Source organism: Lutjanus erythropterus, chromosome 23, assembly GCF_056507025.1.
Source record: "Lutjanus erythropterus isolate fLutEry1 chromosome 23, fLutEry1.hap2, whole genome shotgun sequence".
In the NCBI taxonomy this organism is placed as follows: Eukaryota; Metazoa; Chordata; class Actinopteri; order Lutjaniformes; family Lutjanidae; genus Lutjanus; species Lutjanus erythropterus.
The window spans coordinates 1,037,466-1,063,963 of record NC_139339.1 but is presented as its reverse complement, the minus strand read 5'-3'; the positions used below and the strand labels follow the sequence as shown (position 1 = coordinate 1,063,963).

At 46.7% G+C, this 26,498-nt stretch overlaps 2 protein-coding genes across 3 annotated transcripts; one reads left to right on the top strand and one right to left on the bottom strand.

Moving 5' to 3' along the window:
• The first annotated feature begins 25 nt into the window (after positions 1–25).
• Positions 26–8,920, top strand: LOC146305153 (uncharacterized). Its single transcript, XM_084711978.1, has 4 exons — positions 26–312; positions 1,941–4,555; positions 4,721–4,852; positions 5,851–8,920. The coding sequence occupies exons 1-4, from the start codon at positions 217–219 to the stop codon at positions 8,300–8,302; spliced, it is 5,295 nt and encodes a 1,764-aa protein (XP_084568104.1). The 5' UTR covers positions 26–216; the 3' UTR covers positions 8,303–8,920.
• A 6,912-nt stretch (positions 8,921–15,832) lies between these two features.
• On the bottom strand, positions 15,833–24,671 carry LOC146305152 (uncharacterized). Of its 2 annotated transcripts, XM_084712058.1 has the most exons (4): positions 24,531–24,671; positions 21,912–22,114; positions 19,366–20,436; positions 15,833–16,204 (listed from the first exon to the last, which is right to left on the bottom strand). In XM_084712058.1, the coding sequence occupies exons 2-4, from the start codon at positions 22,026–22,028 to the stop codon at positions 16,157–16,159; spliced, it is 1,236 nt and encodes a 411-aa protein (XP_084568184.1). In that variant the 5' UTR covers positions 22,029–22,114; positions 24,531–24,671; the 3' UTR covers positions 15,833–16,156. The 2 variants fall into 2 exon arrangements, with proteins under 2 accessions (XP_084568184.1, XP_084568185.1); XM_084712059.1 differs by lacking the exon at positions 24,531–24,671 and having other exon boundaries at positions 21,912–24,001.
• Between the last annotated feature and the right edge of the window lie 1,827 nt (positions 24,672–26,498).

Here is a 26,498-nt window from a genome sequence, read left to right as displayed (position 1 = left end):
AAAGTTGATAAATTAAGAGTTACCTTTTAAACGCGTCCAACAAAATCAGATGTTGTGTTTCCCATCATCCACCGCGGCACTTTATCGTTCTGGCTGTGTGTTGCTGCGGTTCGGGCGACAGCAGGCGACACATATGTGTGTTTTTTAACGGGAGTTTGAACGGCTGTGACCGGTGAGAGCAGCGGAGCCCGGCGGACCGAGCAGCTCTGACGGCGGATGCCGCTCACGGTGCGGAGCTCTGCCCGGAGGAGGAGAAAAAACCCGGATGAGAAGCTCCCGGAGAGACCCGGGGAGTCCACTTCTACTGCTCAGGTACGGAGAGCTAACAGCGTTAGCATGCTAACAGGCTGAAACACGACAGAAACGTGACTTTATTGTATCGTTAATATGTGTTTGTCTACGCTTAAAGATGTCGGATAAAACCCTGGTGAACGTGTTTGAAGCTGCAGAGAAGAAGAAACATCTGAGGCTGCCGGTTAGCTTCATGCTAACACTGACTGTTTCTGTGTTAGCATGCTAGTCCCCTAGCAGCTAGCTTAGTAATGTCACTGCTGTGGTGTCGGTGTCTCCCGTCGGTTATTACGATTCTCTTTATTGATAAGAGCGGAATACAAAGTTCAAGAGACTGAACTCAAAGTAGGTAATCAAGCAGAGAGTTTAGACGGTGAAAGCTAGTTAGCCTAGCCTTCATTTAGCTTATTTTGCTGCACTAGCTTTAATGATGTGCGGTCAGGAAAGCTACAAACTGTCCTCAATGATCATCACTGAGACTTTAGTTATAACTGTATTATGATTATTGCTGTTCTTTCTTATCACGTGTTGTATTTACTGAATGTCTTGACTTGAAGTTCACAGTTTTTAAGTTTAAAATCTCATTTATGCTGCTGTCAACCAATCAGGAAGTAAACTCAAGTGACTGGCTCAAAATGTGACCAGTAATGTGTCTCATTTTGGTAGAAAATATAAGGCTGCAGCTAAAGATTATTTTCAACATCGGTCATCAGTAATCTGTCAATTATTTTCTTGAGAAATCTATTCTCCATAGATTAGTGGTTTGGTCCATAGAATGTCAAAAACAATGCTGAACAATGTCAATCACTGTTTTCTAAAGCCCAAGTTGACGTCCTCAAATGTCTTCTTTTGTCCAAAGCACAGATATTCACACATGAGAAGCTTAAATCAGAGAATTTGGACATTTGTTTTAAACTGACTCAAAGTGATTTATTATCTAAATAGAATAAATGTTTAACTGTTGCAGCTCTAACAAAATGTGAAAGTCAGAGTTTTCAGTGTCACAAAGGTAGCAGCTTTTTGCCATGATATAGTTTTTAATTTTCAGCTCTTCATTTTAACAACTTAATCATCTTGACTGAAGTGGGCGTCTCACCATCGCTTCACTTCGTGCGGAATAAGAGCGAGTCTGAAGAAGAAAGCCACCGTCGTGATACCTGTTACCATCTCTGACTGGGATTTCAGGTTTTGTCGAGCAGCTCATGCAAAGAAAGTCTGACCATGTTGAGCTTCCTTCGTAGGACAGCCTTCAGTTTTCAACAAGAAATCAACATTGAAATTCCAATTGGCGCTCTACTCCCATGACCTAAACTTCAAACAAAGTGGATCTGATGAATTGCAGTGTCGACCTGCTGAGAATGAATATTGGTTGATGGAGGAAATGAGTTGATTCATGTTCACACTTTTTAAATAGTTTTTCATCTTTGAACTTCAGGGACGGGAAGTCAGATGGCTCAAGTCTAAGTGAAGACTTGAGTCAGTGGTGGTAAAGTCCAAGTCGAGTCTAAAGTTATCAAATTTGTGACTCGAGTCTAAGTTGTGACTTGAGTTCATACCTCTGGTATAAATACAACAGTTCTACTTGTTGAAGTTGTGACTGAATTCTATTTCATCTTAGCGTTTGTCTCCTGTCTTCTGTGCTTGTTCAGGTGATGGCGCCCACGCGGATGAAGCTGCGTGTGCGTCGGCGGGACAATGCGGCAGGAGGTGCGGGTTCCGCAGCGGGAGGCGGTCAGCCAGAGGAGGAAGAGGAGAGGACCCGAGAGAGCGGCGGGCGCAGCAGCAGGAGAAAAAACACCAACAACACAACGGTCCCTGCAGCCACCTCCTCCTCGTCTCCTCCCTCCTCCTCCGCTGCGGCCTCTGCACGGGCAGTGATGGCGGCCGAAGAGGCGTCGCCCGACTCCAAGTGTCCGATCTGCCTGGACCGCTTCAACAACCTGGCGTACCTGGATCGCTGCCTGCACCGCTTCTGCTTCCCGTGCATCCAGGAGTGGTCGCACAACAAGGCGGAGTGTCCGCTCTGCAAGCAGCCCTTCGCCTCCATCCTACACTCCGTCCGCGCTGAGGATGACTTCAAGGAGTACACACTGCGGCCAACGCCCGCCAACAGCAGTGTTGCCGCCACCGTAGCCATGGTGGCGGCGATGGCTTCAGCGGCTCGGAGCGACCACCAAATGAGACTGATGCTGAGGAGGCACCGAGGAGCGGACGGCGGTGAGACGACCACAAGGAGGCGGCGGAGGGAGAGGGGAGGCAGGGGGAGGGGTGGCGGCAGGGCAGGGGAAAGGGCAGGAGTGTGGGAGTGGTACCTGGACTCTCCTCCTCTAAATCTCCCACCTCTTCCTCACCCCGCCGCCATCTCTCCAGTGGTTGCAGAGGACAGTGAGGAGGGCGAGGATGTGGAGGAGCCGAGGATGAGAAGCGGAGCTGATCTGGCGGAGCGTGGCGTCATATTTGAGGGCCTGACAGGACTTGGAGAGGTGGGGGCACCTGGGGCCCCCAGTGACCGGGCGTCGCGGCGGCTGATGTCGCGGCGACTGATGACTCGCTTGGCGGCGAGGCAGCGGCTCCAGCGAGAAGGTGGAACTGTGCGCCGACTGAGGGAGCGAGAGACGGTGGCGTTCCGCCGTGCTCTCTACCGCAGCAGCATACGGGTCCGTGGTGTCGCTGGGGTCGGTAACCAGGGGCAACAGCAGCGTGACATCACAGCAGAGAGCTTCCGACGTAACCCCGTCCATCTAAATAGGCTCCGCCCCTGGCTGCGGCGAGAGCTCACGGTGCTGTACGGTGCGCATGGCTTGCTAGTCGATATTGTCCAACGCATCATCATGGCACGGCTTGCCCGTCATGGCCTGGAGGACACTCCCACCATAGAGGACGAGCTGCGACCGTTCCTATTGGCCCGCACTGACCACTTCCTGCACGAGCTGGTCAGCTTTGCCCGCTCGCCTCTCAGCCTAGAAAACTACGACCTGCAGGCAGTGTACGAGCCGCCAGCCGCCGCCCTGGAGCTGGACGGGACGAGCAGCTCCTCCGACAGCAGCTCTGTCATCGCCATCTCAGAGGGCGAGGAGGAGGAGAGGCAGTTGGGAGGAAGGTCAGAGGAGGGGCTACTGGCGAGGGCGGGCGGCACTCATGACGACATCATCCAAGCTGGGAGCTGCCTCAGTCTGGCAGCCTGGGACGATGAGACGCCGGGCCCCTCCTATTCTACCGCCGAGCCATCATGCTCGGTAGCTGCACTTACGTTCAGCCCCGCCCAGCAGGAAACAGCCAATGAGGAGGGAGGAGAGAAGTGTGAGGAGGAGGCAGAGGAGGAGTGTCTAATCGTCGGATACAAGAAGCCGATTGCAGAACGAACACCGGAGCTGGTGCAGCTCTCCTCCGATAGCGAGGAAGAGGAGGAGAAAAAGGAAGAGGAGGAGACTGCTGAGAAGCTCCGCCCCTCCACCACTCCGCCTCTCTCTTACCTACCCATAATTCCTCCCTCCACATCCGGCGCCTACAGAGACAATCAGGATGAGCCGAAGGAGAAGGAGGTGGAGGTGGGCGGGCAGCACTCACGTGTCCGCTCGTGGTCGGGCAGCTCCGGGAGGAGCAGGAACTCAGTGTGCACGCTCAGCCCGGCAACACCCAGAGACGGTGAGCGGCGCCGGGGGGAGAGGGCGAGCTGGAGAGACAGGAAGTCTGGCAGTGAGGTGGCGAGGGAGAAGAGGAGGAGGAAGAGGAGCAGGAGAGGGCGGGAGAGGAGCGGCGACAGGCTGAGGAAGAGCGGCACCCTGTACAACCCGAACCGCTCTATTTATCCCGCCATGATGCATCACCACTCCAACTCGCCTTCGCCGTTTCACTCGAGTGTTGAGTCTGGCTCGCCACTTCCTCCCAGCCCGGCCGACTCCAGCTGGGAGTACCGCTGCTCCCCCCTCACCTCCTCCGTCTCCTCCCCCTCCTGCTCCTCGTCGTCCTCCTCGCCGCTCTGCTCCTTCACACAGCGGTCGTCCCAGACGCCACCGACACCCTCGCTCTCCCCCAGCGACCGCGGCAACGCTCACCACGGCGAGAAACCCGGTGGGAAGAGGAAGTACAAAAGCCGCCATCTGGACAGCAACGACAAGGACCCGACGTGGAGGCCGAGTGGCAGCCAGCGGCGGGAGAAGAGGAAGGAGAGAAGGGATAAGGAGAGGAAGAGGAGGGGGAGAGATGAAGGGAGGAGAAGAGAGAGGCAGAGGAGGGACGCTCACCGGGACAGCGGAGGAGACGGGTGAGAACAGACTCCATTTCTGTGGAGAAATCTCCCAAATTTACAGTTTATCATTTGTCAAACTTCTGTTTTAGTCACAACTTACATTTTTTTAACATTGAGCACAAAATTAAGTTATTTGTCAAAATGTATTTAGTGAACATTGTGTGTTTGTCTGTCCTCCAGCGGCAGGAGGTGCAGAGAAGACCGGAGTCCCAGCGTGGAGATCATCTACGAGGGCACCATCACCTCCACCACGACACAACCCCCCGCCCGCAAACGGTGCAGGAAACGACAGCGCAGGACACAACACAGCAGGTACGGCCTGTCACCGTCACACGGCTGTAAAAAATCAACATGGTGGAGCAAACTGCAGACAAACCACTTTATTTTACTCAGATTCATCTGTGTTAACTGACACTTTAGTTCACCAGCAGGAGTAACTAGAAAACATCAGATCTGGTTAAAACGTTTTACTGAAAAATATTAAACAGTTGGTTGTGACATAATTACACTTGATGAACCAGACGTGCAATTGAGAGTTGAAGCTTTCTGCACTTCTATGAACAGCCAGCAGGAGGCGACCTGCTGCCATCTGTTCCATGAACAAGAAGAAAGAGGTTCAGTACAAACCGTTTAGTCTCATATTTTTTTAACAAATTCATTTAAAGGGATTGTTTTTATGTGTTTGTAATTTTGTTTTTGTAAATGGTAAAAAACTAAAGCCATAATTCCTGAATTGGTCATCAAATCAAAACTCAAGACATCAAAACTGCAGAATATATTTGTCTGTTATTGTTGAGAATTGAACAACATAAAATATTTGGTGGTTACAGCTAGTGCTGAAATGTATCACCGTCCATTTCCACCAGTAAATTTGAATATTAACCCCACAATATATACAGTACAAATCGTGATGATATATAATTATGACTTTTTTATCTCACAATTTTGAGTTTTTCTAATCTTTTATCTAATCAGCTTTTTACCTAATAATTACGACTTTCTATCATAATGTCCATTTTTATCTCATATTCCAATTTTTTGAAGTCAGAATTGAGATCATATCTCACAAATATGACTTAAAATTGTGATTTTTTTCTTCTTCTTCTGGCTTTGATAGTGATGACTCGTGTAAAACTGCAGCTAACATTATTGATTAATTTTGAACTGCCTGTAAATTTTTCTCACAGCCTAAGAGGACTTTTTCCAAAGTCTTGTTTTGACTGACAAACAGTCCAAGAATCCAAAGATGTTCAGTTTACACTGATGTTCAACAAAGAAACGTATTAACACGCTCTGTCTGTGTCTTTCAGTTCTCCAGTCATCATCACCCTCGACAGCGACAGCAGCCACAATGACGACATCAACAAAAACAACCACAGCAGCAGCAGCAGTCCCCTCAGCAGCCAGCAGACTGTGGATTTCTCAGACCTTCCCCCTCTGCCACTGGTGCCCTCCACCGGTGTGGGCGGAGCCTTGAATGCAGAAATCGGGGAGCTTCCCGTTGACATCCTGGACCGAGGATCTGACATGTCAGAGACGGAGCCAGTGGGCCAAACGGAGGCCACGGGTCTCATCGCCATCGACAACAGCGACAACAGTGACCATGATGTAGACGTGGAGAACATTGAAGAGAGCGGTTCACTGCTGGGATCGGATGATGACAAAGGCCCAATGAGAAAGGCTGATACAAAAGCGACGGCTGCTGCTGTGAGTGGTGGCTCTCAGCCAACCGGAGGGAGCGTCGCCGCCTCTGCAACGACGGATCTGGTTCGCAAAAGAGACCCTGAGGTCTTGACATCTGACAGCCATCTGCTAGCAACCATCCTCAACGACTTGAAGGGAATTACTGCACCTAAATCTGATCTTTCCTTGAACTTTGACCCCAACTGCTCATCCGACACCAGAAAAAAGCGTTTTATGGATCATTGTGAGGTCAGTCAGGCTCATTCAAACCAGAGCGACTTGTTGGCTGAGACGAGACACACCACTTCCAGTTTGCCCGTGGTGCAACAGTCCAACAATAGCAGAGACCAAAATCAGGGCGTTGACTTGCCAACATTTCATACCTCCATCCCCCTGCTACCTCCTCTTGAGAGGCTGAAGGAGTGTAAGATCAGAGGGGAGGGCAAGGACGTCCCTCCACTCTTGAAACAGGCCAGTCCAGTGAGGTCATACAACAGAAACACGCCACCGCCATTAAAACACAAAGATGCTGGGAGTCCGTGCCGGTTACCCATTTCTCCCATTGATCTGCGCTCACCTCACACCCCCATTCACGCTGACCCAGTTGACCTCAATTCAGATACCACCATCTCCCCCATTGACGAGCTGCCTAAAGACAACCAGGCCATCCCTCCCATTTCCACACTGAAGAGACATTTCACAAACACGTTGGCATTGAGAGGAGGGCTGGCCTCTACGAGCTGCGTTTCAGCTGTTGACATACATTCTTCTTGTCGTTTAGCACCCATTGACTCTCATTCAGCTGCTTTTACTAAAATTGGAGGACTCGGCGTCCTTTCCCCGGGTCACATACCTTCCACTGACCCTCATTCATCTGCCCCCTCTATCATCGGAGCATGCAGCATCCATCCCATGAGTCACAAACCTCCCATTGATTCACATTCTGTTTCTGGGTCTGAAAATACTTCCACAAGTGCTGATTGCTTACCACAACTGGATTTCCATTCTTTCCGCTCTTCAAAGTTACATTCCGGTCTTGATAGTGCAAAGGAAATATCCTCTGGCTCTAGTATATCTTTGCCCATTAACTTGCATTCTGTGAATTCTTTATCTCCCACTGATTTCCACTCAGCCAAGACTGGCTGGTCTAAAGACAAGCCAGCTCACACTGACTCTACCTCCAGAGGTTGCAGGAATAAGTCTCTCAGCCTGAATTCCTGTCCGAGAGTGACCGTTGACCTCCATCCTTCCAGCGGTGTTTCTGCTGAAGGCACACCGGCTGGTAGTGATGTTTTCTCAGGAGCCAACTGCAATGACACATCACCACCTGTTTTTGTTTCTTCCATTGATCCAAGGACTCAGAATCCATCGTCACCCGTTGACTCCTACTATTCCAGGAAGAGAGAGAACCTGTCAGAGAAGCTTTCAGTGTCAACGGCAGCTGGTAGTGGCAGGTTGTTAACCACCGATGGGCATCCTAGAAGTCCCAAATGTACTGTTGACCTCCACTCTTCCGATGCAGCTTCAGAAGGGCTGACAGACAAAAAAGCATTGTCATTAGTTATTCAGGAGGAAAGATTGCCACCCATTGACTTGCACTGTAAAAGTCCTGTGCCACCTGCTAACAAGCATTCTTCTAGCTCTGTCAGCACCGTGATTGATGAACACTTGAACCACACAGCCTTATCCTCCTCTACCTTCCAAACTCCACACAGAAAGTGCAGTTCTCAGTCCGAACTTACCGTTGACTCCCACTCAAGACTACCCCACCCCGCCATCTCTGATTCAAAAGCTTGCAACCACTTTGATTCCAGCCCCAACCCGCAGTTCCCCGTTGACACCTGCTCAAAACACATTGACTCTCAGCGTGACTCTGAGCCACCCGTTGACTCTCACTCAAAAACTTCTTGTAGAGACTTTCAGCTCCCCGCAGACAATCACATCACGTCTTCCCCCCAGTCTGTTGAGAACCAGTGGAACTCAAACTCCCCCGCTGACGTCGATGCAGAGTCTCAGTCGCCCATTGACGAACGCTCATCCAGCAGCGTCTGGAACACACACACACGCTCTGCCACGTAGGACACACAAACACACACCCACCTAAAATTAAGAGTTTAAATGTTTTGAGGACTTAATGGATAAAATATGAAGAACAAACTGATTTTTTTTTGTTTTTTACCTCTGTTACTGTTTTTTGTTGACTTTGTTTATAAGATAAATTGTGTCTTTCTGGTCGTTTCATCCCTGTGGCCAAGTTCCTAACACTGTTTGATGCTGTGTGTCTGTAAAGATCGTAGTTTAAATAATTCTTTTCAAATGTGACTTGTAGTTTGATTTTTCTGGGGCTGGGACGATGACGGATTTGGGCAAATTGATATATATCGTGTCAGATATGCTGACAGATAATTTTTACTTTTGATATTTATATTTTTAATTGTTTTACCTGGAACATAATGAGCCAGTTTTATTAGCAACAGAGAGGAACAATACAAAAAAATATCAAATTGTTGAGTGTTGTATACTGTGATGATCAAGAATGGGACTGATTTTAGGCATGAAAAGTGAAGTGAAAAGTTTCATGGTTGAAATGATTGATGAGTGGTCCCAGTCCCAGATGATGGACAAGATACCAGAAACTATTTAAGCTCACCGACTTTAACAGGCCAAAACAAACATTAAAAGACTATTCCACAGTGATGCCAGCTCTGATTCCTGCATTTTTTTTCAGCATGTCTCTCAGGTAAAAGTAATCCCACCTCTAGGATAAAGGGGGAAAAGGAGGAATTAAGGATGTTAACAGAAAGTTACATCACAATGGAAATACTTTACTACTTAATATACTAAACTGAAAATAAACAGGGTTGTTGTCTGTATTGCAGCACATTGCTCCTGTATGTATTTTTCAGATTTCAGATGCAGTTTATGTTTTTACCACCAGATAGAGCCCTCGTGTTGTTTTTACTCTTCCCCTCCTCATCATTCCTCCCTGGTTTCCCTTCTTTTTCTCTCGTCTTCCACTACATGTCCTTCACTTTCTCCTTCTTCCTCCCAGCCTCCTATTCCTCCTCTTCCCCTGCTCTCAGAAGAAGAAAACTAAGAGGGGTAATGAGACTCGTGGGAGAGACAGCGACAGAGAGGCTCTCCCACACTAATTAAGACTATCAGGGTTCGATTAAATGGCTGTTAAACACACACACACACACACACACGCCGTGGTGGATCAGTGCCAAGTCCTGACTCTGGTCAAAGAAAGTAAAAAGGATGAGAGAGGAAACAGTGAAAAGTACAAAAAGCCAACAGATAAAGAAAATAAAACACACTACGAGGGGTGTGAAAGCTCGACTGAACTGAACTTAGGTAATCAAGTCCAGCTGCGCGTGACAACCCTCCATGACCTGGATGATGAGAAGCTTCTGAGTGAGCTGCTCACCAACAGGTAAGTCCAAAGGTGGTCTTACTTACTTTTCCCCCCAGTTGTTACCCGCGTACATGTGAGAGCTGGAACAACACAAGCAAGGATGTAGTCTGGAGAGAACATGAGTCAAGTCAAGTCTGATAGGACGAGGTGCCTACAGGCAGTGCCGGTGGCAGTTTGCATAGAGTGCATAAGATGTACTGAATTTTGTTTTTAAATGTATACCTTGTGCAGTCAATCAAGTGCAAATGTGTTCAGTGAAGACCTGATCTTCAGTCTGTTCTTGAAGACTGAGAGGGACTCTGCTGATTGAACATGGTTTGGTAGGGGAGCAACAGACTGTAAGAGTCTAGCTTGGAACTTTGGGCCCTGATGTTGTGGTTGAATCATTGGGAGGAGGGAGTGTAGACCTGAATGAGGGCGTTCAGGTAGGTAGGAGCAGTGTTAGTCGCTGTTTTGTAGGCAAGCTGGAGGCCAGTGGAGTGATCTGAACAGCAGGGTGACGTGCTGTTTTCGGCTGGTTGAAAACTACACATGCCGCTGCGCGTTGGATCATCTGTAGAGGCGTTCAGACAAACTAACATTCATGGCCACTTTGCACAGTCTTGTGTCATTCATACCTCACACGACTACCTCTGTCACAACTCTATGGATGTCTGTGGATTCTTCCACAATCTTGCAAATCCAGCGATCTCGCAAGGTAATTGTTTACCAGCTAGAAGAAAAAAATGTCAGGTTTTCTTCAGGAACCAAAGTGGGCGTGTCATATTCTACAGATCATTGTGCAGTGCCCTCTGTTGATAATGATCCTTGATTGCAATGGTTCCAAACTGGTGGAATCCTGGTCTGGTTTGTGAGATAGCACCAGAGTTCCAGGAACCAATCCCAAGAACTAGAGCTTATTTTGTGGAAAGGGGCCTTTAGAATCATTGGGCTGAGTTGATGGACATATGGACCAATTCAGTGACATCTGTCACTATGCTTCATAACGTCCACCAGGCCCTGAAAATCAGACTCTAAATGTTACAATAGCAGTTAAGTGGACTTAATTGATTTAAATTGTACTGATTCAATATTAGTTTTATTTTAATTAGTGATATAATATTAAATTATGGAGGAAATTATTGGGAACCTATGTGTCCATAAAATAAGGGATCCTGTTATTTCCTCCCTGCAGAGTAGATTCAATGAAACCTGCTTTATGTGCACATTTATGACACGTTATAATAAACATCAATCATTTATGTCACAGCTGTTCATCTCAAAATTAACGGGTTGAACCTCCGCTGAGAGAAGACAGTGCCCCCCCCCCCACCTTTCTCTCATCCTCTCTCAGGCCACGCCCACATTCTAGAACACTGGTGGTGGGCCATTGTTAGCGCTGTTGCCAGGCAACACGGCGCACCGTCGTCAGGGACAACCGGGCTCTCTGTCTTTCTCTCTCTCTCTCTGATAGCAACACCATTACTGAGATGACAAGCCCACACACACACACACACACACACACAAACACACACACGCACACACACACACAAACACACACACAGCTTCCATCTTGTGGCAGCACACTGGCAGAAAATTTTTCACACAAACACACAAAAACATATTGTTCATTTCCATGCCTGCTCTCGCTCTCTGCCTCGCACACACACACACACACACACACACACACACACACACACACACAGTATTGTATGATGCAATCACCTGACATCCATATTCCTCTCGTGTGTGTCTATCACACACTCACAGCTCATCTTTGAAATGCTTTATTACAATTCAGCACATGAGGAGGTCACAGAGACAGAATACATGAGGAGGAGGACAGACACACAAAACAAACGTCCCCTTCCTCCCTCTCCGTCCTTCGGTCTCACCCAGCCCTGGGAAAAAGGAGACGTTTGGTTTTAGTTCCCACGAAGAGGCGGGGGAGCGTTTTCCTCATGATACTCGAACATAAAATCGACAAGTGAAAATAAAATAAAATATTTCCAACACGTCTGTGAGTTCTTTGACGCAATGAAACTGAAAAGTCAGTGAATCAAAAAGTGAATTAGTATTCATCCTGTGGCTAACGTGAACGTAGAAGCAACTCAAAGCGATGATTGGTAGAACATTTTTCTCTGAACCAAACATTTTGACCTGCTGGTGGCGCTAGACGAAAAGTGATTCAGAGGAGGAGCAGCTGGGCAACATGAACGTCTGAACTGAAATTCATGGCACTCAGACCTGTAGTTGTGGAGAAATTTCACTGTAATTTGTAAAATTTGACCTGGTGGTGCCTCTTGATGAAAAGTAACCCGTTGATTCCTCGGGACACGGCGACATGGTTTTGATCCGTCCTCCACAGGACTGCAGGTCTCACCAGCAGTGAGTCAGAGACATTTCAGAAGCAGAGAAAATAACATCCCTGGAACTTAATCAAGCCCCTGGTCCCTGTAGTAGAAATGCACTTCCTCTGAATGCAGTTCCTCCAAAGGTTCCTAGTCCCTGGGTAAAGTCTCTGCCATGGAAAAAGTCATTATGATTCACCCTTTGGGGCTCATCAACATCTTGGCCAAATTTCATTCAAGTGCATCCAATATTACACTCTGGACTAAATTTTCAGTCTGATTCACCAAACTTTTGAGATCTTGGCCAAATGAAAAGGAAATGAATGGATTTTGCTTTGCACTGCTCCAGACACGGATAACTTTCAAAAAGCACTGTTCAAGTGACTAACTTGCATTTAGAAATCTGCAGACGGTAGAGGGTGAGATTACTGAGATTACTGCCATTTAAAAATGTGCTTCACTCTTTTTAATGAGGTCTAAACAGGTTTGCAGCAAAAATCTCATCTTGGATGAAGAGACTTTAATGGTGTTGTTTTGTCCAACCCAAATGTCAGCAGACTGACATACAGCGACTTTCTTGACTGTCTCCAGACGTCCACAAATATGACCAATCAGAGGTTTTTGGTGCCAGATTACTCAACATTAGTCAATTTAACACAAAACAAGACTTGCAATCTGAGCTGTTTTTTACACAAAGGTCTCAAGAAAGTTGGCTTTTGTTTTCTGCTAGAAGTGCTTTCGTGTTTTCCAGAAATTAAATCCTTGACTGAATGTCTTGGTAGAAGTTTAAAAAGTATCACAAAACATGTTGGTGTTTTATCTCAAATCAGACCCACAGACGTGTTGGAAATGTCAGTGTGGAATGTTCTGATCTTTTTCAGTTCAGTTCCTTTTAGTCCCCAGGGTTCAGCTCAGAACACCAGAGGTTCCCAGAAGATCCGAAGGTCCCCTGCGAGTTCCTGGTCGGTTTCCTGTCGGTCACCATGTGGTACAATCTGCATTGATACAAGAACAGAGAAACTGGTTCTGAACTCTCTCTGAGGTCCTGGTGAAGGTTTGACCAAAACAGAGTATAGATATACAGAAATCTGAATGTTTGGGACTAGAGGTGCCGAATTGGGGCCAATTTTCAAAGTGAAACTCCACCAACAATGTGTTTTTTTTTTTTTAATTACACACTGTTCTTTGTGAAGACAGAAACTACAAACCTTCCGCTGCCACATTTTACGCAAATATAAAAATACAACAAAGTGAGTTTTCCAGTCCGTAAAACCAACTGGAAGTATGACTGCGCCCTGAGAACTTTCCATTGAAATCCAGACAAATAAAAAAATTCAGACATTTAACGGCTCCTTTAGGCAGAGGAGTAAATTAGCAAATACAAAAATCAAAAGACCAGATTCCACGAGAAGCAGATCAGCTCTGGACCCCCTAGAGAGTTAAGAAGCAGATCGTGTCAATCCAGCATGAACACAGCCCAGTAAAAATCAATGAAGGTGCCTTTTTTAAGTTCTTGAGGAGGAGGTAGACAGAAGAGACAGATAACAGTGATGTGGTAATTGTAGTCCTACTGTGGTGAAGTTGTAGTCCTTAATAACAGTCCTGGATCACTTCTTGCTGAGGTCAGTTTGTACTCCCTCTGTGGTAAAGTTTTTCCTTTTGAGGTTAACTCGTCGTCCGATTTTGGTCAAACTGTAAATTGTTTCTGTGGTGATAGCAGTTCGTCCACTTGAGGCCTGAATCTTCCTGGTTTTGGCTACGATGGGGTTTGTGGTTTGCTAGGAGGAGGCGGAGGAAGAAGAGGGAGGAGGAGACAGTTTGATCACAGACGGTGAAGGTTTGTTTAAAAGGGACACGTTTGACTTATGGGATAGATGATACGGTTAGAAGACTGATCACATGACTTGTAGGCATTTGCTTCATTGGCCAAGTTGGTAATGGGAGGATTAAAAATACACTACGAACATTAAATTTGTGTTTAATCACATTCATCCGACTCCTGCTGACAGAAGCCTATTTTTGTTTGGTATCCAGGCACTTCTGTTAAATGAAACTGAGCCCTCTGATAAATCAGCTTCTCAGTTCATCCAACTTGATGAACGCTGTTACGAGGGACGCCTCAATAAAGGTTTTTATGGCCCCGATCTTAACTGACTCCAATTAAGATTAATTAATCTTGAGTATCTGCTGATACAGAGTCCAGTATGGACTCAAATTCAGCCCGAAATGAACATTTCTGCTGATACAACAAGCCAATAAGATGATGTCTGATGTCAGCGGTGTGGACGTTTTTTGAGGTGTCCAAAACAGACAGCAAAGTGTCTCTCTGCAACTGTTGCTCAGTGTTGGTCATGGAAGGAGGAGCCAATACAAGAGCCGTCATCCTGATCATTATGACAAATTTGTGAACCAACAGAAACAGGCTGATGTTTTGTATACTGCTTTTTACAAATGAGTTAGAGTTCAGAAAATCCATATCCTGTCGATCCGAGTGTCAGATCTGAGTCACTTGCCAGTAACCAGTGTGCACAAATATGTTCACATTTACACACTCAGATTCTCACTTGAAAATGCAAGTGAAACGTTGGCACTGAAGAGACCGGCTCTTGTATCAGTGCTGCAACACTAGCAGGCCGAGGTGGACAAAACACAGGACTGGATTTCAGCCAATACGATCCTTTGGAATATGGCTGGATCCCAAACCTGTTCTACAATTTCATGTTGTGTTGCAAAGCTTTGGCAGCGTGTCCCATCCCATTATTGAGTTTTTATTCCTGATGATATCAGTAGACAACGTTAAACAATGTGAATAAAACACAAAATAAAACATATTTATTGACTTGATGATCCTGTTACCTTTAATGTGACCAAACAAATGGAATCTGTGAGCTTTTCACACTCCACATTCTTAGCCCAGGGTTAACCTAAGCCCAGGACTGGATCATTTACACTCTTAGTTCCCCTGGGTTAAACGTTCATTGGGATATGTGACAAATGTTTACATTCTAGAATGACTGACGACTCTTTAACAGCCTTTAGTCCCGTTTCACACGGGTACCTTTTAGCCTTTAGTCATCATTCAATGGATAGCCCTGCAAACTCAGGGCTAACCCTTAGCCGTACCAGCAAGCCCTAGGCTAGAGCTGAGGTTAGCCTACTTTGGACTGTGCCAGTGTAGAAGCTCTCTTAGCCCGGGGCTAACAGCGCCATTAGCCTAGGGCTAAGAAGGTTCGATGACGGCTTTTAGCCCTGGGCCAAGGACAGTGAGAAAATCTTGTGAAATCTGGTAAAGTTAGATCTACCAAGGCTACATAAGCTACATCAGGCTGAGGTAAATGTCCAGTTCATGTTTACGGCTTTAGTTGGTTATCCATCCAAGAAGTACCAAACCTTCTATCCCAAATCTACTGGTGACAAACAGGTAAAGTCTCTGTTACTGACTGATCATTGGTACCAGGTGAAGTGACCAGCTGACATCAACTGACACCGAAGACCAGACTGTAGGAAAATCCAGCTCAATATTCACCAGTAGATGTCAGGCTTCACATAAATTCAGGGATGGATGTTTTTCGTAACTACAAGTTGGTTCTACTGTTGATGATCTAGTCAAACTAACAGAGGAGAAAACTTGAACGTTCCCAATCCTCTGATCTTAAATCACATAGATGAACTCTCACACTTTAGCCAGCTAGCTACTTAATTCTGCCCATTTCCAATCCAGACTGGGTGGTGTGTGTGTGTGTGTGTGTGTGCGTGTGTATGTATGCATGTGCGTGTGTGTGTGTGTGCGTGCGTGCGTGTGTGTGTGTGTGTGTGTGTGTTTGTGTGTGTGTGTGCATCTATTTAAGAGCTGAGTTTTAAATTTACCTGCAAACAAGTTCAAGAAAATGTGCAATTCTGGCATCACCACACTAAATTCTGATTGGCCAGTTCCTGTTGCCTGTGATCAAGCTGCCTGCTCTTCCTCTGTCCTCCTAGTTGGTTCCCTGTTCCAGTCGAGGTGGGATTTGTAGTCTTAAACTGTCATCCACGCAGTATTAAATTGTAATCCTGTTGAAAAGCATCTGGTTCAATTCCAGAAGTTGTAGTCCTTGTTTTGAATTTATTCAAGCCTGATTTGTAGTCCGTATGTGATGGTGACTTCCTGTTCGGCCTCTTGCTGCAACTCTGTCGGTGGAGGAAAGGCTAGAAGAACCAACGAAATGCCTCGCCGGTTGGTACGGAGGGCGGCCGCTAAGAATAAGAGACAAGAAAACTGAATGAGACTGTAAGTTTTTAAAAAATGTGGGGTTTTTTTTTTATGTCATAGAATCTCTTATCATGTAAGTTAAGAATGTACCTGAACTTTGTCATCTGTGAAACATGAAAACGTCAGATTTTCACAAAGTCAGAAAAAGTCTCGCTGTCCAGCGTCACCTGCGCTGCACGCTCCGCACACATCAGTCAGCCACACTTTTTTACTTACATTTACATTTTTATAACTAATATACAAATATATTAAAGATTTCTGTTAACTCCTGTCCCTGTACATTTTTGTAGCTTCCATCTGTTTTATCTCGTTTCTATGACGCCCACTGACTGACAAAAGGAAAAAAAAAACGAGTCTGATGATTGGAGTCTTCGACCTTCAGGGAGTCGCCCTATTAAAGTCTGTAAAAGTTTGTTCTGGACTCAGGATTCTGTCAGAAGAGAAAAGTGTCCTATAAAAAAAACACCCAGAGGGCTTTGCTGTTCATTCCACAAAGTAAACTTTCTGATTGGCTGAGAGTCTGTCAGGTCGACATCAAAGAGAACGGAAGAGGAAGAGGATGAGGCAAGAGTCTGAAACCACCTGCCGACACACACACACACACACACACACACACACACACACACACACACACACACACACACACACACACACAACACAGTCTGAGATACAAACATTCACATACATTGTAACACACACACACATGTGAGCACAGTGCTGTCACTTGCCTCTAGCCTCCACAGGTCCAATTAGTGTGTAATTGAGGAAGATTACAGCTGCTAATTCACTGTCTTTCTAACACACACACACACACTCACACACACACACACACACACACACACACACTCACACACACACACACACACACACACACACACACACACACACACACACACACACTCACACACACACACACTCACACACACTCACACACACACACACACATATGCCATGTTTCATACCACGTGTGTGTTGATGCTGAGGGAATAATTAGCGATAGTTTGTGGAGAGTCCCACAGGGAGTTTGTGTGTGTGTGTGTGTGTGTGTGTGTGTGTCTGTGTGTAAGAGAGAGAGGGAGATATATAGAGTCATCAGCGAGGTCGAATTCTGGTGTCAATGAATTATTGATCGCCACTAATTCTTACTGCTCACACACACACACACTCACACACACACACACACACACACTCTCTCTCTCACACACACACACACACACACACACACAGTAGTAGTAGATAACAAATATTCTCTTTTCGCTCTCGTCTCTCCGGCTCGCTTTATCACTGTGAATCAGTGGAGAGTTGCTGTGTGTGTGCGTGTTTGTGTATGTGTGTGTGCGTGTTTGTGTGTGTGTGTGCGTGCGTGTGTGTGTTGGCAGCCTGCCAGACCTCAGCAGGGACCGAGCTCTCGCTTTTCACCACCCACCATCTGCACAGCATTCACACACACACTCAGCAGGGTGAGCGATGCCTTCCAGCTCATGCCTCGCTGGCAGTCATCTGGGTTAAGAGAGCCAGGACACACACACACACATTTTCACACACACACTGTAATGTGCGTGCACACACACACACAAACTCTCCACCGATTCACAGCGATAACACACACACACACACACACACACACACACACACACACACACACACACACACACACACACACACACACACACAGGGTTTCTGCAGGTTTCAACAAGTGAAATTTAAGACCTTTTTAGACCTTTATGAACTCAATTTAATGCTTATTTTACATCCATACTGGATGTTAATTAATTAAGATTAATTAACTTCTTAATGAAATCTGACAATCCAGGTAGCCTGTAAGACTTTTTGATCTTTCCTTGAAGCTACTTGAAGGTGAAGCCGCTCTGATAAATTCTGATCAGTTTCATTCTGTAGTTTTGTTACAGCATGATCAATACAAATTTTTCATAAAAAACAGTGTTTCCCAGCTCTGGTCCTCAGAGACTCACTGTCCTGCATGTTTTAGATGTTTCTCTGCTCCAACACACCTGATTCAAATGATCAGGTTGTTGTCAGGTTTCTGCAGAGGCTTGATGACGAGCTGATCATGTGGATCAGGTGTGTTGGAGCAGAAACATCTAAAACATGCAGGACAGTGAAGCTCTGAGGACCAGGGCTGGGAAACACTGCATTAAAAGATAAATCTGTAATTTTTCTTGTAATAAATCATAAAATGACCATCAAATATCATCAGAGATTAAGGAAACATGTAAAGTTAAAATACAGACGACACTGCAGCGATGTCCTCCTTTCAAATGTCTATTCCAGGTCAGAATACCTGCGTTTGTTTGACCATTTCACTTTAATTAGAGTTAAAATTTATGCCGAATGTTCTCCCAGTCAGTAATGGTTTGTTTATGAGTTGTAAGAAATCATTAATAATCTTGTAGAAGGAGTAGATGTTTAGAACTGTTTAATTGATTAAAATGTTAATGAGGTTTGGCAGGCAGCCAGTGGGCTTTTATTTTCAGGATAGCAGGCAGAACTTTACATCGACAGACAGCTGTAACCAGCTGATCAACTGACAGTGAAGGACTCGTCCTCGCTTGTTATTGTCAATGTTGTGCACGTCCCACACTCCTGCAGGGTTCCTGCAACCTGCCTGAGCCTCCTTCAGTATTGGGGGGGGGGACAACTCGCTTCAGCCATTGATCATATAATAAGTAAGATTTCAACCATTTTAATATACAGTCTACAGCTCCAACTCGCCATTTGGACTGCAAATCTCCTTCATTATTCTGTTTCTGTTTGTGAAAACGCAACATTTCCTGAGTTTCTTCTTAATAATAAAAGCTTATAGATAACAAAATAATGTGAGACTTTTATTGTGAAAAATTAATAAGATATGAAATGCAGTTATCAAAAGATTTAAAGCCCCCAGATAAAGACACAACTTCAAATCCCTGCTGTGCTAAAATGAGTCAAAGCAAGTCAGTGTGAATGGAATAGGGGCTCTAGTGTGTGTGTGTGTGTGTGTGTGTGTGTGTGTGTGCGTGTGTGTGTGTGTGTGTGCGTGCGTGCGTGTGTGTGTGTGTGTGTGTGTGTGTGTGTGCGTGTGTGTGTGTGTGCGTGTGTGCGTGTGTGTGTGTGTGTGCGTGTGTGTTTGTGTGTGTCCCCTCACCTCCAGCGCCCCCCCTCCTCCTCCTGGTTTCTTCTTCAGCTCTTCGCACTTCCTGAACTTGCAGATCTGGTGACCCGTCTTTCTGTTACGGCAGGACGAGCAGACGCCACAGTTGATCAGCCGCCTGCACGGCCCGCACACGCCGCATCGTTTCCTCTTCCTCTTGGCCACCGCCCCCGATGACGAGGACGACGATGACGACAAGGTCACGCCCCCTGCCGTCACTCCCGACGATGAGGGCGAGGAGGAGGAGGGACAGGGGGAGGAGTTGGCGTGCTGCTGGCAGTCTGTTAGCGCCCTCTGGCCGCCTGTCATCTGGAAGGCGCTGCCAGCGTCTGAGATCCCGCCCCCTGCCGACCCCATCGCCATGACAATAACCCCGGGGGGTAATCCCAGCCCCCCCAGGAAGCTACCGCCCATCACCCCTCCACCATTGCAGCTTGTGCCTTCTGATAGGCCCATCATGTCTGGGTGGGCGTGTCCCTGTTTGTTCATGACGCCGCAGTCCGCCCCGCCACCATAAGCAGGGAGGAAGTTCCCGTTGCTAGGCGCCATGGGGTGATGATGTGCTGTTCCCTGCGTGACAGGCAGTGAGGAGGCGGTGTGTCCGTGTTTCTCAGCTCCTCCCCCCTCACTGCTCCCTCCACCTCCTCCTCCTCCCCCTCCCGACCCCCCGCCGCCCTGGTGCATGCTGGTACTGTGGGGGTGTGAGGAGGTCATGTGTCCCGGCGTCGCCGAGGGATGATGATGGTGATGGTGGTGGTGATGTGTCGGCGCGGTCGCCACGGGTTTGGGCCGGCCCCAGAACATGGCCGCCGGGTGGTTCATGTTCACGTTCATGTTCATGTTGTCGTGGCAACCCCAGGGCGCCGTCGCCATGGCACCCAGCCTGGCAGCAGCAGGGGGGAAGATGGGGGCAGCGGCCGCCAAACGGGCCGCCAGTTTGGCAGACTGAGGGAAGTTTGTGACGTTCATGTTCATGTTGACGTTGGTCTTATAGAAACTGGCGATGGAGGAACGGTACCGGTCCATCTCTGTGGTGTAGTCCAGCATCGGAGCGAGGCTCGACACCTGCAACAGATACCATCGTCAATACCCACTGTGATCAATGGAAGTCAGTTAGATACAGAAGAAGCTTCCTGTCTGAACTCTGTGTTCATCAAACTTACTCTCTGGCTTTTGTTCGATATCTATTGTCCAATCCGATGTTTGGACAGTTAGCAGAGAATAACGATTGCTAGCAGGTCTTTCAGGTTTGATCTAGGTCTTCTGTATTAGTGAGTATTATGGTCACCCTGGATATTTCACCAAACCTTGTTAAAAAATCTGGCAAAATCAACTAAGAGTCAGGTACAGCCCGCTGTGAATGATGTGTTGTGATACCAGGCTCCAGTGACGGCAATGTCCTGCTGGTCGGTCAGTCAGTTGGTTTTCCCATGTTTCCCATCCATCTCTACACTGTCTGCTATTAAATAAAAGCAAAAGTGCCAGAAATTGACCTGAACAACTTCATATTAGCAGATGGCACATGGGCCAAACTAAAAAAATCATGTGAAACATTTTCCCCAAAGATGGTTTCTGTCATGTTAGGTACTTCTTATCACGCTGATGTTTGTTCAGGTGTTTGTTTTTCTCAACAGTTTGGTTTTAATTAGTTATTTGATTCTATAAAACCGGGGTTCCACACAATGATCACTCGCTAAGCTGCTTTAGATTAAGTCGGTCAGCTGTTTGGGCGGGACCTCCACACCACCGCTCCAATCCAAACCCTGGCAGCACTCGCATCCAGGATATTTTGGCTTCATTTTTGTACAGATGTAGAAAGACGCGTTGTCCGAGTTTAGAGTCAATGGTCAGAAACACAAACGTAAGCAAGATAGATCCTCGTGTTGTCTCGTCCCATCTTGTGATGTCGTGAATCCAGCTGCCTTGCATGGAAAGTTGCAGCCATAGTCAATGTCTTCATATCGAAAACACGAACGCTGTTAGTATTTTCTGCATTTCAATCCTAAATCCTCAGAGCTGAGGAACAGGAGAGTGTGGTAGTCAAGGTAAAAGCAGCAGGTGCGGCTTTGGGGTTTTGTTCCGTCATACGAGCGAGTGTAGTTTCCACCAGCAGCGTTTCAGACGTGGAGCTTTTTGCCCGTCTGATTATGTTTACTTGCTCTGATTTTATTGATCAAGTCCTCTTTCCTTGCTCTTTGTGCTTCTGCCGTGGAAAAGCAGGCTACGTGGTTAAATTGTTTACTTTGTGTTTGTCTTTTCCGTGTCTGACTTCCTACCCGTTCGACCTGTTGTGTGCTAATTGACGCGCCATCCATCAAAAATAGCGTTTTCTCTGCGGAGGGGAGCGCCGAGCTGCTTCTGGGACGCAGCTAAAACACGCCGCAGCGCATCCAGTGTAAACACGAGCATTGACTAGGAAGGTCAGAGTGCCGCGGCGCAGCCGTGCCTGGTGTAAATCACCGGTAACCCCTCATAACCTCAGTTTGAGCCACAGTGATCTTAACGGTGTTCGAAATGTAAAAAGTCGTACGACGACTCACCTGTCCCTGTCCGCTGTAACCATGGTGATTCGGGTGATGGTGTGAGGGGGCGGAGCTTCTCTGGAGCATTGAGGAGAGGTCACTCTCCACACACACGCCACTCGTCATGCCTGACATGACCTCACACACACTTACACACACATACGCTCGCTCACAAATGAAGTCGGCGAGCAGTTAGTCCTGCGTGGTCGGCACGTTTTGTTCTGTGAACAAAAAAGACACAAAGGAGTCGAAGGAGTTTCCTCAAGTCAACGTTTCCTGCGTTATACAGCAGAAATTTAACAAATGAAACCGCATTTTGTTCCACCTGTGTCACCGATGTATCGTCAAGAACTTCACTTCCCATGACACAACTGACTCATCATCCTCTTTCACAGTTTTATGTCTCGTCTCTTGTACAGTTTGTGGGTTTTATCCACAGTAAAAGTATTTAAAAATGTTCATTTCTGCTTCACAATCAAAAGCAAATGTTATAATGCCAACATCATCCAACAACAATCTCCATATTTAAGAGTTTTTTCTGTGTTTTTAATCCCATACTTGACCTGCACAGAGTCCTCTAGGTTGATTGATTAATAGTCCATTATCCTTGTAATTAATCTTCCTCTGTGCTGTTTTGGTGCCTGAAGTCAAAAGTCAAACCCACAAAACTTACAAGAAACAAAAACTTTCAAAAGTATTGAAATTTCCATATTTTTTTAATACCATGTGTTTAAAATGATGAGTGACGATACGTGACTTTTTCTGTACCGGCACTGTGTGCAGGTTACTGACTTAAAAATGAAAGAATACAGTATGTATCCTATTTTGGGTGCCTTGAACCTTTTTTTTTTTTTTTTTGCTGTGGCAGTGAAGAAGTACGGAGGTGTGGAGTATCCATTTTTCACTGTTATTATACTGTACAACTGTACAAGACAACAATAAAGGACAAACAAAAAAAAGTGATGCTGCGTTTGAACAAAAGATTTCAGCAATGAAATGAACAGACCCATCTGACATCACGATGCAGTTTCATGTTGAAACAATGAATGAAACAAAAAAAGAGACCAGTATTTCCAATGGAGAGAGCAGCGGTGTGAGCTGTAACCTCGACACTTACAGTTGAGCTGCAGGTCCACACCTGAAAGTCGACTGACTAACGCCGTCAGTCCCAATTATCCAATCTGTCACTGTCAGCAGACGACAGCAGGAACGGTGTCTTGAACAGAACCGCAGACCTACAGAAGATCTTGTGAGAAACGCCACAACAGGACGGCGTCCATATGAACTCTTCTCTTGAACACGGTTAACATGACCCCATTTTTAAGGTAGCAAGGTTCTTTTCAGCAGTGAAGGCTTGTTGCCTCTTTTGCTCCTTTTTCCTTTTCCACATGTGCAGCTTGACGCGGTTTGACTCGGTGCTTCAGCTCAGCACGGCTGAGTTTCCACCTGCTCGAAGGTGCATATTTATCGACGACGCACTCGTATTTCAAGAGTCTGAATGATGTATAAACCTAAAAGTCCCTGTTATTTTGTTATCTCAGATCTTTTATTAAGAAGAAGCAGAATCGGGAAAAGTTGTGTTTCCATCAGCAGCTACTTAACAAGACTCCTGTACAGCTGAAAGCAAAACTAAACTTCAAACCACAGAGATTCAGTTAGAAGCTACCAAGCCAAGCTTTGTCTCTGCTCCTCTGCACAGATATAAGCTTGAGTCTTGATGCACATCAGAAAAAGAAAAACAGAAAGACAGACAGGTCTGCTGGCGATGAGAAAACGCCTGGTTTTAGCAGGTCTGCACGTTAATTTTGGTGCAAAAACTGTTTTATTGACATTCTGATGTCTCTCATAGCCGTTAGTTTCTTGCTTCCTCGCAAACTATTGGCTCTTGTGCGTTTGGCCTGAACCTGCTGACAGGCTGACCTCTGACCTCTCTGACCACACACACACACACAAACCTGACTGCAAAACATTCAGCCTTTTGGAAATGTGTGTGCGTGCCAAACAAAAAGACTGAAAAGGAGATGTGTGAAAAGAGATGTGTGTGTGTGTGTGTGTGTGTGTGTGTGTGTGTGTGTGTGTGCGTGTGTGTGTCCTGTGCGTATTTGTAGATGGAAACGAAATGTGTGTGTGGCTCCAATGAGAGAGCATCAGTGTGTCTCTGCGCTGTGTGTGTGTGCGCAGCCAGTGTGAAAATGTGTGTCTTCTCACCCCCCCTTCCCTCCCCTCCTCCCCGCCTCCCTCCCTCCACCGCCCCCCCCCCTCCCCCACCTCCCTCGAGGCGTAACTAATTACCCTGTCTGGTCAACCGGCCGGCGCGAGCTCCGACAGAAGGTCACGGTGGCCACCGGCCGCGAGGGGAAAACGGCTCTCCCACGCGACACATTAAACCGCCCCCCCTTCCCTCCCTCCCTGCCCCCCCCCCCCCTTCAGGCACAGTGTGAGGAAGGCGAGGAGGAGGGAGGAAGGGAGGGAGGCGGGGAGGGAGGGAGGGAAGGGGGTCAATCAAAAAAAAAAGAAAAAAAGGAAAAAAAAGCCAGAGCCGATAACAAGCGATAAATAGCGTGAACACAGCATGCAGTCGGACGGCGAGAGGCGGAGAAAACGAGAAGATGGACGGCGCGTGCTGCTGCTACTTACCGGGCCCGCGAGGAGGAGGAGGAGGTGGTGGAGGAGGAGGAGGAGGTGGAGGAAGAGGGTGATGAGGAGAAGAGGAGGAAGGAGGAGAGGAGGAAGAAGAAGAAGAAGACCGTCTGGGAATTAGCCCGCCACGGATCATGGCTGGCGGGGAAGGAGACAGAGAGAGAGGAGAGGAGAGGAGAGGAGGGGTGGGGGGGAGACAGGAGCACCGGGAGGGATTTGTCGGTCTGTCGGTACCGAGGAGAGGAGGAGGAGGAGGAGGAGGAGGAGAGGGAGGGATGAGGGAGGGGGGGTAACGGATAACGGGGGGCGGATGGATAATCACCTGGGCTTGGCACGAGCGAGCGCGAGGCGGGGAGAGAGAGAGGAGGGAGAGAGGCGTTAAATTAGCGAGGTCGCGGCGAGGAGGAAGCGGCTCTGTGGAGACCCTGCAGGGGCGGGAAAAAAAAAAGACGAGCTCGAGGAAAGAAAAAAAAAACAGCACCATGGGAAGAAAGGAGAAAGAGGAGGGGGGGGAGGGGGGGGGGTGGTGATGAATAATGGCGGAGGTTATGAACGGATACGTGCGTCGTTCTCGCGACAGAGCGAAGGCGGAGGGGAGGGTGGTGGCAGGGGGTACACGAGGCGTTGATGTTTGGTAACGGAGCGGGGAGGCGGGGGGCGAGGAGCGAGGGGGGGCGGGCGTGTGTGTGTGTGTGTGTGTGTGTGTGTGTGTGTGTGTGTGTGAGTGTGTGTGTGTGTGTGTGTGTGTGTGTGTGTGTGTGTGTCGGCTCGTGCCCTCCGTCGTGTCTCCTGCTGCCGGCGGCGCCCGTGGCAGCGTGCCGTGCGCACGGTGTGAGCGGTCTGATTGGCGTCGAGGCGAGGTGAGAGGAAAACAGGAGGCGTGAGACCCGGCAGCTGATTGGCTGCCTGCCACTAACAGAAAGAGAGAGAGAGAGAGTATAGAGAGACATTAGGAGAGAGAGAAGAAGAGCTGAGACAGAAAAAGACTGAAGCAAATATTTACTGATATTTATGAACAATGTGGAATATTAATATTTAACAAATGTGACTTTTCTGTGTGTGATTTTTTACCAACTTTAAGACCATTTATATTAACATTTTTTTCTTTTTCATATTGGTTATTACAGTTTTCTTTTTACAGTGCTGCTCATTCACGTCCTTTTGATTTATTCTCATTTCCTCGGCTGGATGTTGTCATTTTATTACTGCATCAAGTTTCTAGGGCTGCAACTAACAATTATTTTCATTATCAATTACTACGATTATTTGTACGATTAATCGTTTCTTAAAATATTTTTTTAAAATGTGAAAAATGTGTTCTTTTGTTGTACCAACAGTCAAAAACACAAAGACTCTTCATTTACTGTCATAAATGATGAAGACAAGCAGAAAATCCTCACATATAAGAAGCTGGAACCAGTAAATATTTGACACTTTTGCTTGAAAAATGACTGAAACGATTAATAAAAATAGTTGGCAACTCACTTCCTTTTGATCAACTAATCAATTAATTGATTAATCACTGCAGCTCCACCACAGTTTCCATCCAAATGTAGAGCAAATTTTAACAAATATTTCCAAAAATCATCGATATAATAAACATTTACTGTGAAAATGTGTTTACAGAAACGTTGAATATTCCAATCAAAGTGAAGTTTTCATTGTTTTCTCAAATAAATCACGAATAACATCGACTCCAAAAAGACCGTTTGGAACGTTCCTCAGGTAAACAGGTGAGTTGGTAACAGGTGACAGGATCATTAAAGGGGCGTCCTGGAAAGACTCAGAGGTTCACAGCATGGATGGGGTCAGATTCACCACTTTGTGAAAAACTGCAAACAGTCCAACAGTTTAAGAACAAAGTTTGTCAAAACAAAACTGCAGGAATTTATAGATTTCACATCTACAATCCATAATTTCATTAAAAGATTCAGAGAATCCAGAGAAATCTCTGAAAACCAACAC

Bases quoted from the DNA above. Each gene is read 5' to 3' on its own strand.
- LOC146305153 (XM_084711978.1), top strand. From the start codon at position 217: ATGCCGCTCACGGTGCGGAGCTCTGCCCGGAGGAGGAGAAAAAACCCG. The intron at 313-1,940 runs GTACGGAGAGCT...GTGCTTGTTCAG, and splicing joins AGTCCACTTCTACTGCTCAG to GTGATGGCGCCCACGCGGAT. The intron at 4,853-5,850 runs GTACGGCCTGTC...TGTGTCTTTCAG, and splicing joins CGCAGGACACAACACAGCAG to TTCTCCAGTCATCATCACCC.
- LOC146305152 (XM_084712058.1), bottom strand. From the start codon at position 22,028: ATGTCAGGCATGACGAGTGGCGTGTGTGTGGAGAGTGACCTCTCCTCA. The intron at 20,437-21,911 runs GTGAGTCGTCGT...TATCTGTTGCAG, and splicing joins GTTACAGCGGACAGGGACAG to GTGTCGAGCCTCGCTCCGAT. The intron at 16,205-19,365 runs GTGAGGGGACAC...TCTTATTCTTAG, and splicing joins GAGGAGGGGGGGCGCTGGAG to CGGCCGCCCTCCGTACCAAC.